The sequence below is a fragment of the Trachinotus anak genome, unplaced genomic scaffold, assembly GCF_046630095.1.
Source record: "Trachinotus anak isolate AG129_WGS33_773 ecotype Australia unplaced genomic scaffold, CSIRO_AGI_Tana_v1 ptg000008l, whole genome shotgun sequence".
Classification (NCBI taxonomy): domain Eukaryota; kingdom Metazoa; phylum Chordata; class Actinopteri; order Carangiformes; family Carangidae; genus Trachinotus; species Trachinotus anak.
Genome location: NW_027273859.1, coordinates 23,003,603 through 23,021,560, shown reverse-complemented (window position 1 = coordinate 23,021,560; position 17,958 = coordinate 23,003,603). Strand labels below are relative to the sequence as shown.

The window sequence follows — 17,958 nt, the reverse complement described above, 5'->3', positions numbered from 1 at the left end:
GAGATAGGGAACAGGGGATAATAAAAGATGAGGAGAAACAGACAATAGAGTAAAAATAAAAATAGAAGTGGGAGAAAACCATGACGCTTCAATACACTGTAAAACAACCAAAATCACATATTGTTTGAGTAAATATGAATGTGTATGCACTTTCAGAGACACTTTTGGCCTCAATTCTCTATTGTGCAATCATGGGAAGAGAGGTGGGGGACGGAAGGAAGGCAGGAAAGGCTATTACCACTGGAGTGGTCATTTCCTTTGCTCTTTGTTAAAAGAACCCCTCAGATTCTTGTATGTGTGTGTTGTTCCACTATTATCCCTGTGAGGCAAATCTATACTCAGAGGTTGAGGTGCTGAATTATAGTCCATAAAACCCATCTATAATACAGTGGAAGTTGAGTGTTTGGAAAAGCAGAGTGGGTGGATGGTTTCTGTTCAAACTACACTGCATGTTGGGGAGATATAAATCAAAAAAATTTTCACAGTTTAAAGATTTTTTTTTAAGTTAAGATAAAGATAAGGCATTGGGGAACTGGAGCTTGGAAACAAGATGATTTTTAGAGATTCGGTTTAGGGTAAGGAAATGGTCCGGAGAAAGTTTAATCCACATCACTAACCTACAGCACAGTTTGAATAATCAATCAAACTCTTTATTCAACTTTTTCAAGGCATCAGGCCACTTAGGGTGTTGAGATGAAACTTAAAGTGATAATTCAAGTTATTTGACATGATTGTGTGAGGTACTTATACATAGTCAGTGTAGCATCTGCAGTAGATTCGGATCAGTGCTTGCGTTTAGGAATGCGGTAGTTCAACGGTTGAGATTGGAAATGTAGTTCAGAGAGAAAGGACTGTTTGACAGCAAGATAAATGGATGAAAATATTTAAAATATAGTGTACACTTCAACTGATATTGTTCTTAATTTCGGTGGGCAAAACCCGTTTCTGCAGATGGCCCCATCCACAGCAGGACATAGCTTCTGTGCTGGTGATCCTGCTGCTTCTCCGAACTGGGAGCACGCTGCTCTGAATCTACTGCAGGTAATACACTGACTATAGACGAGTACCTCACACAACCCAACATGAAATAACCTGAACTATTACTTTAAGGGCTTGTGTTTAGGATTGTGACAAGCGAAGCTGTTGATGTTCACCGTCATTTTAGGTTTAGAAAATTAGGTTTAACAGAAGTATTTAGAAGATCAACACACCACACAGAGTACAGTTCTTACTTCGCCCCAGTGGACTGGAGATAGTATTGGTTATAGATGCTAGCAACTAGAACTGTCCACCTCTAAGATTTCTGCTGCCATTTCAATGCAATGAAGGTGAATGGAGCTTTGTTTGCGGTGCTTACAACATAAACATGTAACTTATCTCTCTCTGTTTCACAAACATAAATACACACACACACAGATGGGATATAAGTGTAACTATCTAAAGGGAATTCCCTATTCTACTCTCTCCAGGGACAAACACTAACAACAGTCTCACGTTCTCAGGGCCATTTTATTTCTCATTTTTCTCGTCTTATTTCTCCGGTTCCCTCTTACTCACTTTAATGCTCTCATAGTCACTCTCCCTTTCTTCCTCTCGCTCCCTTTCTGCCCTCTCTCACTTGTTGGCAGACATCCTTCTCTTTTCCTCTCCTTCCTCCCTCTTGCTGTGTTTTTTAATCCCCATGTGTGCCAACTGAGACTGCAGACATCTTGGCCTCATGTCTATGCTCTCTATGTGAATGTGCGTGTGTGTGTCTGTGTGTGTATGAGTGTGTGTATCCCAGGGAGGCTGCCAGCACTCAAACAAAAGCTCTCTGTTAAGTGAGTTTGTCTTAACAAACGACTAAAACCATACAACACTTAACCTCGTGCCCTGCATCTTAACCTCGTCTTGTGCGGATTTAAACCAGTTCAAACATAAAAAAAAAAACGTAATCCTCAAACTTGTGTGTGTCTGTGTGGAGCTGTATTTGTGGTTCACGTTTAAAATGCAAAAGCATCCTTCAGAAGAGTGCACAGGCTCTAAGGATATCTTTTTTTTTTTTTTTTTTTGCAGGTACAGAAGTGTGTGTCAGAACAGACTTTCTCCACCTTCCCTGTTAGTGATGTGTTTAAATTTGCAAAGTATTTGATTGAAGTTGAGAGTGCTTGTACCTCATTTGTTCAAATAAAAACTGTATAACTTCTTCCCATATTTTCATTTCAATCAAAGATAAAAAGACACACACACACACAGTTTGGGTTTGAATAACTTATGACAAGTTTATATAACGTTTATGAAATGTATGACCTCAGCTAATGAATAACTTATGTTGCACGTTAGCACACACATGTAACACAAAATAAATACATTCAGACATACACACATACACATTCTCACACTCACATAGACACATGCTGAAATGCACACATGCACAGATACTCTCAGCTATATGCCATTTTACTCATACACCTATATTCCCACATTATGAATGTATTTATATTTGTGTATGTATGTGCATGTTTGTGAAAGTGTATATATATATATATATATATATATATATATATATATAAATATATATACACACACACACACACACACACACACACACACACACACACACAAAAGTCTGGTACGACTTTCCCATTGCCTTGAATGGGAAAGACTTTTGAACCCCACTGTGTGTGCAAGTGCAGTAGGAATCCTGGCCTTGATGGCTGCTCATACGTTAGCTTACCTGTGTGATCAGACATGCATGTATGGGCAACCTGTATATCACCACGTTTGCATGTATATGCAAGTACATGTGTTTATGTTTTTGTATAAGTGTGTGTATCCTCCATTTGTAAATGTTGTGCAAGTGTGTTTAAATGTGCATGTGTGGAAAGATACATTAATGAGCTGAGCTGGAAACATGCCTGTCAAAAATGTCTACACTATTTATCCTGAATACACACTGGGATCTCCAGCAGTGTGACTACATGGTTACTTTAGATTTTATTTTGCAGGTTTGTTACATGCAGACAATTCTATCAGTTTGTCTACAGTAGAGGCCACACTGGCAGATAGTAATTTGTTATTTTCTCATGGTTTGTAACTTGTGATTGATACTGCAGAATGTCAAGAAAGGATGTTATTTTCTGGCCTGGTTTTAGATTTTAAATAGAAATTCAATTGGCACCCAGAATATATAAAAATGATGTGGTTGAAAGAAAGGATTTTTTTTCCAACAGTGCTAGAGAGAAAAACATATCCTGACTAATGAGGATAATAAATACATCCTCAGTGTTCAACAACTTTTACTTTATACCTCAAAATAGTGTTTAAACTCTATCATGAATAAGATGAAAAACAATAAAGCAACTTTGTAACAACCAGGAAACACTGATTCACTGTTGCTGTTTTTGATCTTAACAAGGGAAGGTACATGGAGTGATTTGTCTTCTGAAGAAAGTCCAAACTATTTTGAGGAAGAACGTGTTTTATTCTGTGTGTTCCAAATCTTGAGTCTGCTTTGTGTCAGCTACGTACTAACAATGTGAAAAGCTTTCTTGGAAACTGACATGATTTTGTTTCATCCCCAAGTAGAAGTCTAAATAGATCCAGACTTGCCGTCTTATAATGCTACAATTTGCACAGGATAGTCTGCCATAAAGAAAGTACTTTCCTTATACTAAATTATTTAATTTTACTGCAAAATCATTAAATTGAGATTTTTTTTTTACTGTGGCTGCAGCTGCTGCATGCAGAGAGCTCAGAAGGATGAAAAACTTGGACGCCATTTAGTACACACATGCATGCACACTCAGATAAATAGCATGTCACTGTATGGAGTGTGGATAGTGCATTACCCTAGTTCTGGTATTGAACGAGGCCCATTAACAGTGTTAATCTATAGATCTAATCATGATCATGAAATAGAGCACTGCTCCCATTCTAGCAGCAACACTCATAAACTATGGCACATTTTCTTCATATGACCCACCAGACAAAACTAAGGTCATTTCCAGCCTGTTCCACTTAATGAAAGGTTTAATTTATTTAACACGTAAAGTAATAAAACAGACTGTAAATAGAGTCAGAAGAAAAGAGAAACTAATTTTGAAAGTGAGACAAAACTCCCGAGAGGCTGTGACTAACAGTATCAGTAACAACAGTGAAAACTCAACAAGGTCACACCTACTGTATAAGCAACACTACATATAAATGGAAAATGACAAGAATAATCCATGAGATTTGCTAGTAAAAGAAAACAACAACAACACACATAGCAGGGTTACACCACATGATAACATGATTTTAAGACGATATTAAGAACCATGGAAAGATAAATTAATACTAACTGATCAAAATGAATCTTGCTTGAGGGTGCCTCAGTGGCATTTTCTACAAGGATAGGAGAGACACACACACACACACACACACACATGCACATCCAAACATCTCATTACTGTTTTATTTTCAATAGCACTGGTAGGCTACACAGCGGCAGAAGGGCAGGGAGGCAGAAGTAAGCAGAGTGTCAATAACACAGTATGATATTGCTGTGTAATTACAGCTAAATGATACCAGAATGGTCAAATAGTGAGAAATACACAAATAATGAATAATTACTGCATAATCACAATCAATAAAGAAACAAATGAGAGCTGTAGGAGAGCTTTGATCCAAACTTGTGCACAAACAGGGTGCTTTAATGGAAAAATAACTGGGGTCTCCTGGGACACGTGACGGTGGAGCAGTAATTGCAGTCATCATGATCAACATTTGGTTTCTTTTTTTGGCCTCAGATAACTGTCAACCCAAATACATATATGCAAAAACACTATATATGTAAAACAGCATGAGTACACCCACTTCCTAGACACACAAACACACACACACAACCGTAAACACAAACACAACCAAACATATACATGCACCTACGCTCACAGCAAAGCCTACGTTCGGATTTTAATTACTGCATCCACTTCCTGTGAATTCCGTATTATACAGATACACTGAACGCTAAATTATATCAAAGAATTACAATAGGTAACAGGAATCAGTTCACAAGATTAATTGTCAGAGGTAGTCATCATTCCCGCCCTCTCATTCATAAAAAAAAGCACATTCACTGTTTCATGTCTCAACCAGTAATCTCTCATTATAGATTAATACAGATCAGCTCTTTTAATTAGCCACCCCACCCACACAATCACTGATAAAAGCCTGTGATCTTGCTTGTTGTGTGCCGACAACAGTCTGTATATACTCTACATGTTTGTGTGCGTGTGTGCGTGTGTGTGTGTGTGTGTGTGTGTGTGTGTGTGTGTATCTTCCCTGCAGTAAAAAGACTGCAGCTTCATTCTGCAGTCTTCATACCTTTGTATCATTAGGGAGGTAACAACACTTCTGTATCAAACCAGCTCTGCTTCCTGTGTGTGTTCTTCTCATGTTTGCACAGGCCTGTGTATTTATGCATGTGTGTACATCAATACACATGTATATATTTGTGCTTGCTGCATCATAATCGGAGCTTTGAGGCACCTCTTTTGTTTACAGTATCACTTTGAAGATGGCAGGAGAGTGTATGTGTGTAAGTGGATGTGAATGACTGTGTGCTTGTATCTGTGACTCTGTGCATGCCTTTGTGAGAGACATTTCATAATCTGGTTTCTAAAGCATCACTTTCTGTGTTTACCCTTATGCCACTTTGATGAGTTCTTCCTTCAGGCTAAGAAGGAGAAAAAAAAACTCAATCACATGTGGTTACATGCACAAATCCCAGCGAAATAAGAAGCTGCTTAGAATCTCCTCCATCTCAACACCTCAAACAGCACCATCCAGATGAATGACAACAGGCCAGGAAAATGACCTCCTTGCCTCAAGGCCACAGCGGCTGGCAGGTTCCAAAAGTCATCAGATGCCTTCAGTGTTTCACCAGCCATGCTGATTAGCATCCATGAGCAATTCATTTCAAAAAAATATCCCAAAGATTTTTACCACAGCATCAATTACTACTACTACTACCACTACTATTACTACTGTTCAAAACCACCAGTTGGCCATTTGCCAAACAGTTGTCCAGTCATATTTCAGCAACCATAAGTAGGCACAGCAGGCCTGTTGCAGTGTTCAACATGTCAAAGCATCATGCTCAGGGCTGTAGTAGGAGCCATGGTCAGGTTTGAGTTTGGAGAACAGTGATTTTTTTTAGCCTTGTGTGTTTCTTTGATCTAGCATCAACTGCATATATTAGCATGTCCAGCTAACTACGAAGTAAATGCTTCTTCCAGGTGAGTAGATGTAACCAATCCGTGACTGTTCCATGACTTCATAAATAAGTTATATAAACCGTGTTTATTATTGTAACCATGACAGTGAAGGTCTTGTACGCCACAGCTATAGAGGCCCAACTTTAAGAGATGTTCCTATTGTTCCTATCAGTATTGTTGGCACAACATTATGTATGTAGCCACTAGATTATTGTTCCATAACATTTTATTACAAAGTAACTGAGACATTAAGAAGTCAGTCAGAGACAACAATTTCAGCCAACACATGGAGCTAACATTAGCTCCATGTTAGTTACAGTTGATAAAAGAAAAGTCTGTCTTCCTGTTCGAAATCAAGGACCCACTGTCGCTATCACTATGCATTTTAATGGAAAATCTGCCACATTATCATTTTAAACTACTTTTTTCATGAGACAACAGAAAGTTTGGTAGCCTACATCCTGTAGTTACAGGCTACTACAAACACACTCAACTAGAAGTTTCAAAAGCATCAGATGAAAATCTTTAATTGTCCTATGTTCTTAATTTGAAAGCTCAAAGCTGTTGTGTCATCACTTTCCCTTCTACAGCACATTTGGATCGTTCGTTGCTGCTGATACTGTCCATCAGTCAAGGCGAGACGTAGCTAACAGCTAGCTAAGTGGCACTAATTGAGCTGAGACCCTACAATAATACTTTCATGCAATTCCAAATCATTCATTAGTGCTGCTCGCAACCAACACAGAAAGACAGAGGACACGGAAGAGGAGAAAGGGAGAAAAGGAGGAAGCAGAGGAGAGACAATGAGTGACATAAGAGATAGCTGGACAGGTAGAAAACATGGAGAGAGAAAAGAGAAAAATAATAAACAGATCTGTATCCAGATTTTCCATTTGAATAGCTTTCCACTCAGCCATGGCTAACACAGTTCCCAGCTGATTTGTCTGACACAAATACAAACACAAACACATATAGTATAATGTACAGTAGTTTATATTTAGCAACATACTAAATATTGCATCCGATATTCTCACCCTGAGCAATGTCTATGAGTGTGTGTATGTTTCTATTTACATAAGACCCTGGTTGTAACTACTACGTAGCTTCTGGGTGTGACCGTGCGAGTGTGAACCTGAAGTCAGTGCTCACAGTCATACTTCCCTGGTTATATGAAGGTTAGAAAATGTACAGTAGATTTTGGTATTTGGTCAAATTTCACACAGTTATAGTATTGTTCCAAAATGTCATCTACTGTATCTGATTTAAGACCAGCACAGAAATAAATCAGCCAACATTTCAGAATGATTTCTTTTGCCCTTGAAGGTGCGACGGTGATTAACAGTAACTATACGAACTGCCACTGTGCTTCTTTTTCAAGCTGTCAATCTTCAGGTTTTTTTTTTTTTTTTTTAATTGTGGAGATCTCAATTTATAAAAAAAAGTCTTTGATTGTGGTCCTTGGAGCTTGCTTTAAGTTGTCTCAGCATGTGAGTAAAACCTGCATTATTATTTCAATTCATTTCATTTTTAATTTTAATTTTTCCCCACACTTATCACTTTCATTCTGCCCTCGTTATTTTTTGTATCTGTGCCATGCAACAACAAATTCACCCTAACAATAGGCACTGGGCTTGGGTAGTAATCACCTGCCACATTAGCAAAAAAATAAAAAATAAAAAACAAAATGAAATATTTGTTATGCTGTCACTGGTTTTACCATACTGACCACACAAAGCACTTACACACAAACACACTAATAAAATAACCCATACAACGACAGAGCAATTACCAAGAAAGCGGCAAATTTAGCATGACACATGGGTCAGCGCCTTCCACGGTGTGTGCAGTGGTGTGGTGTGTATCCTGGATAAAACAAGGACTTGCAACCCTTCAACCTGTGTCTGGCAGTCTGACACTCTCTGATACACACACATCTTATACAAGCACACAGAGGTCGGGGTTCAAAGGTCAGACCAACAGCCCATTAACAGACAACAAAGACAAGCTTTTTCCTACATTTGTGTACAGTGTTAAATAATTCCTGAATCTTGATTACAGATGGCTCATAGAAATCTGTACCCATCCGCAGTGGATGATACACAAATGATAACTATTTCACATTCACTTTCATTCACATGGCATTCGCTTCATAGCATAATAAGACATTTTTTAATGAACTGACAGCTTTTACTTCAGAGGAACTGTCAGTGTTAAAACAACTGAGATCTCTTATTACCAAGTGTAGAGCATTAACAGTTTTACGGCCTTGAAGTTGAATAATCAAAGATTTTTTCAGACATTTTATGCTGCGCCCACAAATACTCTGTTAAAAAAAAATGGAATAAGCTAACCAGCTGCTGGATGACAGGGGAAGCAGTTAAAAAAAGGGGGCTTCAGTCCTACCTCTCTGCTGTGGAGGAAGCCTTCCTCTGACACATCACCGCCAATAAACTGCTTCCCGGTGCCATTTCCTGTTTGATCTCCCACGCGACAAGGTTGCTGGGTTTCACAGCCAGGAAGTTGATGCCTGACTGGAACCACACCCTGTAGAGAGAGAGAGAGAAGAAGAAGAAAGAAAAGAAAGAGAAACTGAGGTTAATCTAAATATCACACAGGCACATCATTAACAAAAGGGGAAAAAGAGGCTGAGTTGCCACAGTGACAGCTTGAGGGAATTTGCTTAAAATTGAATTTGCTTCGCTTGGAATTCCCCTGCCCTGATTTTCTCGCTGATTTCCTTTAATCCCTGATACGTGCCATACTATCTTTCTTTAAAATGTCTTTTAAAATTGATTCACGCAGCATGGTGCCACCTCCCACGTATGTTTTGGTGGGAGAAGACACGGGAGTGACAGGAGAAGCTCTTATGAAAGTTAACATTTTCACTGTAAAAATGCTGAGGGGAGGATGAATCGGATGTAAACTCAGCTTGAGATTATATCTAATACACAAAATGTGATTTTGCTGATGAGAAAGGCTGCAATGAATTGGACCAATTCCTTAGTGATAGGATTTGGGGTTTTGTTTCATTTTGTTAAGCGAGGACAGTTTCAGGTTTTGTTAATTCTGCATTTTTTCCTCTTATCAGCACCTTCTTCACCCCTTTTTCCTCATCAAATATTTCTTCTCGCCAACAAGTCTTTTCTTTCATCACTATTTTGCACAAATATATGTTGAATCTCTGACTTGTACCTCACTTTTCGCTATCCCTCATCCTCTCCTATCTCCAGTTTTCCTTTTTTTCCCTCCAGTCAGATCATCGCTCTTCATCTCTTCCAGTGCTGTCTTCCTCATTTTTCCCCTCTTTACCTCACCATTTCTTCTTTTTCATCCAGGTTTTCTTTTAATCTGGATGATTTCCTCCCACATCCCTCTTGGCTTCAACTCCTCCTTCTTCTGAATTTGTTTCAGCTTTCTATCAGATTTCACATCCCTTCCTTTCCTTCCCATCTTCCCTTGCTTCTCTTCCAAGTGTCCTCCTTGTTTCTTACTCATCCTTCCTCACCATTCCCTTGTTGTCCTCTCTCTCCTTTTATTTTCCTCACCAGATCTCCTCTTTCATCTCCTCTCATTTTCTCTTCCTCATTCCTTCTCATGCTTTCTTTCTGCCTTTCATCCATCCCTATGCCTCCCCCTTCTTTCCCTACATACCTTGCCTCATCCCTTCCTCTGTCCCTCCTCCATCCTTCAATTTCAAGGCCTCCCATGGTTAATCGCTTTACTTTCTTTCCCCCTCTCTCTCACCCTAATCCGTCCCTGTGTGTTTTGTTATCACCTTGACAAGACCCTCCCTCACTTTATTAACACACTTTATAGGCACGGATGCACACAAGCTTGTTTACTGCTTTTCTTATTAACACACAGACAATAGTCTCTGGCAAACAACAAATACCAACACAGACATATTCTCCAAAACCTTTTTCCTCTAAACAGAAGGGGGGGGGGGGGGCTGCCAACCCTCTTTGTTCCCCTTCTCATTATTACTTTCTTGTCTTTATCGCGCTTCATGTCCTGCCAAAAAAACTGCCTGCAAATATGCCACGCCCGTCCCTTGACACGCTCTCTGTACATTTGTTTGTGAGTGTGTATGTATATATGATGCACCTGTGTGTGTGCATGTGCTGTATAATAACCTAAACAAGATGCTTTTTGGTGTGTGTCACGAGGGAACGACCCTCCTGTGAAAACTTGAAAACCCACTTTTTCTCTTTCACTCTGAACTAATTTTTCTTGGTTCATTTTAAAAGGAAGAAAAAATGTTCCCAAGTTGACCATTGTTGTGTGTTGCTTTTGTGCTATGGTTAGGAAAAAGTGAAAGTTGCGAAGAAAAAAAAAAAGAAAGTCTGGTGTGAGCAAGTAGCTCCCAAGTAGCATGTGTGTTTGTGTTTGCAGGAACACAGCATGGAATAATGGGCAGTCCCTCTAAAAACTGTTTCATAATTCAACAGCTGAATGTTACATAAAATCTCAAAATCAAAAAAAACTCCCCACCATTTGTTCTGCTTCCCCTGTTTCTCTCTCCCCATCCCTCTCTCTCTCTACGCTATCTGCCAACCTCACCCTCTTCTCTCCTATTCACTCAGTCTCCCTCCTCCACCAACCCAGAATTTAAGATAATCCACTTCAAAGGAAATTTACTGCAGCCAGGCTGTGGTGACAAAAGTATGTAAAGGAAAGCAATGAGTAAGAAGAAGAAAAAAAGAAACAAACAAAAAAAAAAAAAAAAGAAACAGGAGATATAATGTGAATGACAGACTGACAGGAATAGAGTGTAAGGGAACAGAAATATATGCCTGAACACCGGCTGGGAAAAGTTCATCCTGCAGATTCTTAGAAGACAAGGTCGTGGCAAAGACGAATCATAAATAAATCACACTGGAAAAATAAGTGTATAAATAAAACTTCTCCAGTGTGTGAGAGCACAAGCCTCATTCTTGCTAATCCAAAATCAAATAATGCAATTTCTTGAGCACTTAAATAAAATCTTAAATTACATGCAAAACACATGTTATTGATGGATTCCACCTGCATCAGGGTCCAAACTGTGACAGGCGTAAAACTGCACACCCACATTAGCCCAAAGCCACCCCCATTAGAGAAAGTGGGGGCCTGTCACTGAGCATTTTGAGACTGACTGCCGCTGATTACATCGGACACGCTACCTGAAGAGCGACAACCACACACTGCAACAATTATTTATGTCAAAACAAGCAGAAAATACCTACATTATGTGCAATTGTGCAGTGTTTACTCTGTATTATACCATTTAAGGAGAGTACAGATCAGGGTAAATGAGACAATAATGTTGTAGTGTTTCCCTTTGAAGTCACTCGTGTGTTTTTCTTGCACTTCCATTGCAACTATGAAACTGTCCTCACCAGCTCAGAAAGTACAGTCAGTAGGGGCTGAATGAGACGCAAAGAAAATCATATTGCGATTATTTTGGTAGATACTGTGATTGCAATGAATCACAATTTCAGTTGGAAAGGTCATATTTCCATTTTCATTTTCACTGAAAAAAATGTTCAAAATGATGACAATGATGTTTGTTGGGGCTTGTACCAAACAGGCATGTGAAGAAGATGTTTTGTAGGCTGTAGCATCTATGTAGCACAACAATGCTTCATTTATGTTATGTCGTGTCATATTTGACCTTTATCAAAAAAATGGCACCTCCTATGATTTGGATATTGGACTAGGCCATATTGGGATTTGGATAATAATTCAGTTGATTGTTCATCCCTAACAGGCCATTTCATTAAACACTAGGAGCTACATTTTACTGATAAGTGACCTCTCCAATGGTCTGAGGGGCTCACTAAATCACTACAGTTAATATGAAAGCAGTTGGTCAACTGCAGTTCCCCTTAGGAATATAGAGCATCTTTAAGCTCATTGTTATGATTTTACAGCCTGTGACTTTCACTTTCACTCCTCTCATCAACCTTGTTTTCCACTACAAGGCCATGAAATGTCAAATGTGTCTGTGACATTATGTAGTTCTCTCAGTGCCGCTTTATCCATTAGATTTAAAAAGTAGTTTTACTGTATTTATTGTATAGGACTTGTTGCAAGTCCACAATGGCCTTTTTTGCCATTCTATAAACAATCTTAAATCCCTTTGAATGAGCCATTTGTAGGTTTTGCTTTTGCTACATAGCCAACATTAGTATTAGCCTCTGCCAAAGTTGTGTTTGCAAGATGCAAGGTTATAATACGTCCTCTTAGCAGTGCTATTTCTGGTCTGGATGCGAAAGGTACTCTGTATCAGAAAGTGATGAGACAGTGCGACCGGGCTGGGGCTAGCTGGTTAGCATGCTAACTTCGGTAAAAGAAAATAATTGATAGAAGATAGCAAAATTTACAACTAGCTCCTTTCAATTCATCACCATGTTCTACTAAGGCTCCAAAACCCATAAAAACATCACAAGTGAGTATGTGGCTTCAAGTGGTTGCCAGTTGATCCCTAAAATTCTGAGATTGATTTTGCTCCCCTGGACTGGGACTGATGAATACACATTACCACAAAAACACACACAGTCATATATGTAAAGAAACTCAGCGTCACTATTGTCCCAGGTTGCATCTGTCAGGACTCTGGTGTTTTTGTGTGTGTGTGTGTGTGTGTGTGTGTGTGTGTGTGTGTGTGTGTGTGTGTGTGTGTGAGACTGTGTGCATGTCTGTCAACAAGCAGGTTGATGGACAAGGCTGCGTCCCTAAGCTGCTTCTGTCAGATCTGTATACAGCAACAGAGCCTGACAAGTGCCTGTGTGTTGTTCTTTCTCTGTCTCTCTGTTTTTTTAGGTAATACAGGAAGACAAGCAAAACTTCTCCCTATGCTCTCTTTTTTTTCCTCTTTCACTTTGCCTCATTCACCTTGCTCTGTATTTATCAACCTTTGTTTTATTTTTAATGTCAGTGATGCTACTCTGTCTTGAAGCTGGGTGAGTGATCTGTAACACATTCCCTCTGATAAACCTCAACAGATATATTTATAGATATCAATCGTCGCCTCCGCTTTCTAATTCTCTTCTGAAATGAAAAAATGATTATTTACACAATATTTCTATGATGCTATCAAGGCAAGGACACCAATTTCAGTGCAATATGCTTAAAACCTCACAGCAAAAATATATTAATGGAGCACCTATTCCTCGCTTGTTCCCTGGTTGACACTTATATTATAAACATTCACAGCTGCACCCTGCTCCTGTTGGCCACTGAGAAGCTCACGGAGCATTACAATTGATTTTCTTTTTTTCTGGAGCAGTGCCTTGTTTGTAGGCACCTTTACAGTAGTTTTCCAAGTGAAAAAATAAAGAGTAAGTGTAGAGGAAAAGCAATCGAGCATTATGCCAAAAAAGCTACACTGTAAATAGTTTTCCTTTGGTCTTTTAAATCGCAATTGTAAGTTTAAAATGCGTAATATGTTTCTACCAATGTGAGGATGTCTCTCTCTCTGTTTTTGGAGTCCTGTTCATGAGCCCCGGAGGGTCTCTTTACCTCACTTATGCAGATTCTAGTTCTGCTCTATTTTGTCTCATTCCCCAAGAGATATTTAAAATATTCAGATTTTGCTCTTCAGCTGCTGGTTGATTATGATAAGATACACTACATAATAGTACATAATTGTACCAAAAATAGAAAAATTACAGTTTGTGGAATAGGTCTCATGACATCAGTTTTTAATAACCACATATCCGTGGTAAAAATTATTAGCCTTTTATTGTAAGGATTACCAAATACATATTGAATTAGCATTTTTATTGACCATAACATCAACATCTTTAGAGTTTAGAAATAAGACTAAAGCTGACCCAAGTTATGCTGTCTAAAGTGGAAAGTTGAATGGAGCGTGGGAAAGGGAGGAATTTGGATGAGGCAATGCATAAGCCTATTTATAGCTTAGCCTTTCCACACAGGACAACTGACCCAGGAAAGCAAGCAAAATGTGTGAGAAGAGGATAACAGATTGTTTTACTGAAGAAGAATCACCTAAGTCCAATTAATTCCCTTTACATCTAACCCTCTCCTTTAAATACTCTCTCCACAACCTCGCCTGCTTTAAACCCTTCAAGTGAAAGTGAGGAAAACAATGTTGTAATTTATTATAGGTGATTGTTCAACACTTCTCAGGAAATGGGGTTCTGGTCTACACACACGCATACATACACATACACCTAATAAGGACTGTCAATTCACACAAACACATTATATCTTTGCCGCACAGAAGCCCATTCAGCACTGACACAAGGTCGCGCACACGTGTGAGTCACATGTATGACTCCATGTGTGAGTAAATTACTACACTGTTACTGATAAGAATCCAGCTGTTCAATCCACACCTAGTTAGAGCTTTGTTGTGAATGTCAACATCTTCAGAAACGGTCGATCTTTCAGCAGCAGCGGCTCCTGAGGTGCTGAAAGGACAGCAATCTGGCCATCAACCAGGCAGACTAATTACATAAATTAAACACACAAAACCATTTTCAAGTACTCAGGAAGCTCAGCACAAAACTGGGGCCTTGAGTTATCACTATAAATACAGTTCACATGGTCCCAACATTTAAAAATAGGTGGCTTGTGCTAATTGAGTGCAATGACCTGCTTTCAGACATCAGATATTACAAGGAAACTATTGAAGGATGAGTGAGTGATATGTTGAGGGTGTCTACAGTGGCTTCCATTCAGGTTCTCAAGGCTTCACTAAACGTACTTAATTCTGTGAAAATCTTTGTCTGCACAACAACGTAACCTTTGAAAAGCCTGGTGTTTTATAGGACTCCAGGGAACCCCCAATCATAGCATAAGCTTCAAAAGTCGATGTGTTTAGAACAGGTGGCGTTTAAAGGGCTAAAAAATGACAGATCTCTTCAGCAAGAACCCAACTCAAGGGGCTTAGTAAGTCTACCAAGGCCTAAAAGTGATTTTGATGTGTTATTCCACGAAGCTTCAAGTTGGTAAACAATGTTTTAGAATGTAAAGGTATAGCTCTCAGGATTCATGTGCTTCATTTGGATGCATTATTTTGATGTTCTTTTTACTGTTTTCACTCAGTTGTTGATTAGAGGACATTTTTTTTTAGGTTTATCAAAGTTGCTGGTAAAAAAAAGAGGCAACACAAAAAATGTAGACCCAAGGCAAAGCTTCAAACAAAATTCCAATCTGCTGGAGTTGACATTACAAGCTTTGTGTGTTCTGATCTATGATGGCTGCCAATGTACAGCTACAAAGGATGTATGCATGAGATAGTCCAGGTAGTAACCTCTTTTGAATGGGAGAGGAAATGCCAGCAAGGGCTTTTACCCAGAAGGCACTGGACATCAATGTAACATTAGGAAGACATTGAATTCTTATCATTTTAACAAAATTTTGGGTGGAAATTCAAATCAGGTCAACGTAAAAACCCAACCGTTGGCTATCTGACACTGTGACATTTAGCAGACATTGGGTTTTGGTCACAACTATAATGTCAAAACCGACAAAATATAAATGTCAGCTGTATTCTATGTCAAATTGATGTTAACATTTAGATGTTGTCCAGTCATTGAATTTTGGTCGCCAACCTACATTCAACCAAAAATCAACATCTAACATTGGTTGACACTGGTGGCCAGCTGTATGCCTGCAGGGTAATGGCTCTAAACTGTGAAACTAAATGTCCTTTGGGTTCATTCTCTCTTTCTATGAGCAGACCCTCAAGGTGTTAGACAGAAAGCCCAACTCTTACCATCACTGCAATATTCTCAGCAAATATGACAACCTCAGCTGGGAAAAGCTTATGAAATACGCTCACATCTCTCTAATGTTTAAGATACTGAATGGCAAAGCTCCTCCACCGCCTGGTTCTTTTATTAAGCAGAAAAATGGAAACAACAAATCTTGAAGGTCTGCTTTGAGAGGGGACTGTAAATTTCATTGTGTTGAAGGTTCTTCAAACATCTCACCCAAGGACTGAAGTTAAAAGTTAGCCAGCTGGCTAATACTGGCACTTTTACAATGATGTGCCAGTGTTGGCTGGCATTGTGCATTGTCCACAAATAAATAAATGAAATGTGTTTCATCATGTAACATATTATGTGAATTCATCTCGGACGATATCTTCAAGAGTTTTTTTTTTTTTAAACTTCTCTCTCTCCAGCTTTATGCTAAAGTCAACAAGCAGCCCCTCTGACTTTCATCAAGATGTAAAAATCCCTCTTTCCTCTATTGTGAGCTTGTTCTTTCTTCCCCAACACTGCCATTCTAGGTTTACAGTAAGCTTTGGACTCAATACCGCTGGTTTCTTGTAATGTTCAAGGCCTTCATTTCCACGCAACTTTGGATGAAAGTGTCAGCTAAATTCTTTAAATATAAATGCAAAGCCAGAAGACATTCTCTTCAAAACCAAAGAGTAGAGCCAGAGCCATATGCTGTGTGTCAGAAAACGCTGCTGCATGTTTAACAGCAGATGTGTCCAAGAGACAAAAATGTCAGAAGACATATTATTTGTCTGAAGCTGCTGTTGCAGCAGATGTTCTGGGAGAAGACATGTTGGGAAGATACTGTAAGAGGCACCGTAGAAGTCCGGCTTAATGTATTTATCCTGCATCCAAACTGTATCCAACAATTCAGAAGTGTTAATAAAACCTATGACATATCAGAGAGCAACCTTTCTAAATGATTCCTGCTGAGGCGAAAGCCATAACACTTCTAGCTCTAGCAGTGGTATGTATCATTTACAGTGAGTACATTTACAGTTTCATACAACACATTATTCATTACAAAAAACGTTTGCCATGGTTGCCCACACTTTAAGTCACTACTCTCACTGACATTTCATGACTTTAAGAAACGATACTGGCAACGAGGCGGGCAGATGTTCGACAATGGTTCAACACGCCACCTGCATAATCCTCAACACACTGTGGAGAAGCTGTTGTCATCTTGTTGTCTGCTTTTCGAGAGGCAGAAGCAAAACAATCTGTTGTTGTGATCGTAACACAAGATGTGAGGTTACTTTTTAACAAGTGACGAGCTGTCAACAAATTGAAAAAGGCGAGAAAGTGATTTTTTTTGGAAGGTGTTAACAAGATGCAAAGTTGGTGCTGGAAGTTTTCCACCTGTGATCATGCACAATGTCAAACACTAAATACAGTAACAAAATATTGAAGGTAAAGGTAAAACATATGCAGTAAACAGAAAGAGTTTACTTAAATAAGTTTAAAGAGATTATTTTTGCATCATATTGCTGATTGTTTGTCTTGTGGGAACAGGTTTCCTATTCCTCATACTTTCTTGCAATGGCAGAGTTTTAGGAGTCATAATTTAGCGCTTTAGTCAAACCTTGAGTGTATGTATTTTTTTGAAGTTGGAGTGACGGACAGATTGGAAAGCAAAGGTTCTGAATTTTTTAGATTGAACAGGTGGGCTTGTTTTTTAAGAAAGGGTGAAACAGATGGAGCAGGGAGCTGTATGTTTGGAAGTTCACAATAAACAGTGGTTAAACATTTGAAGGATGGATGTAAAAGAGCCCAGTTATGTTGGTCACAGGTCAAACGTGTCTCTGTGAGAACATCTGTTTTTCTCTGCCAACTCTGAATTTCTGCCCCTTTCTCACTCTTTTCTTTTGAAGACCATCCTGCAGTCTCTTTTCCTTTGTTGTTCTTTCAACCCATCTTTAGTTTTTTCGTCCCCCTGCCCACTCTTAAGTGACCTTTTTTTTTTTTTATCTCTATCTTAT

General features: G+C 39.0%; 1 protein-coding gene across 1 annotated transcript in view; it reads right to left on the bottom strand.

The window, feature by feature from the left end:
* LOC139624481 (transmembrane protein 132C) overlaps positions 1-17,958 on the bottom strand; it is a 258,942-nt gene that overhangs the window by 110,332 nt on the left and 130,652 nt on the right. The window contains exon 5 of the mRNA XM_071483629.1: positions 8,640-8,780. Within this exon, the coding sequence (XP_071339730.1) occupies positions 8,640-8,780 (141 nt within the window). The remainder of the gene's footprint in view (positions 1-8,639; positions 8,781-17,958) is intronic.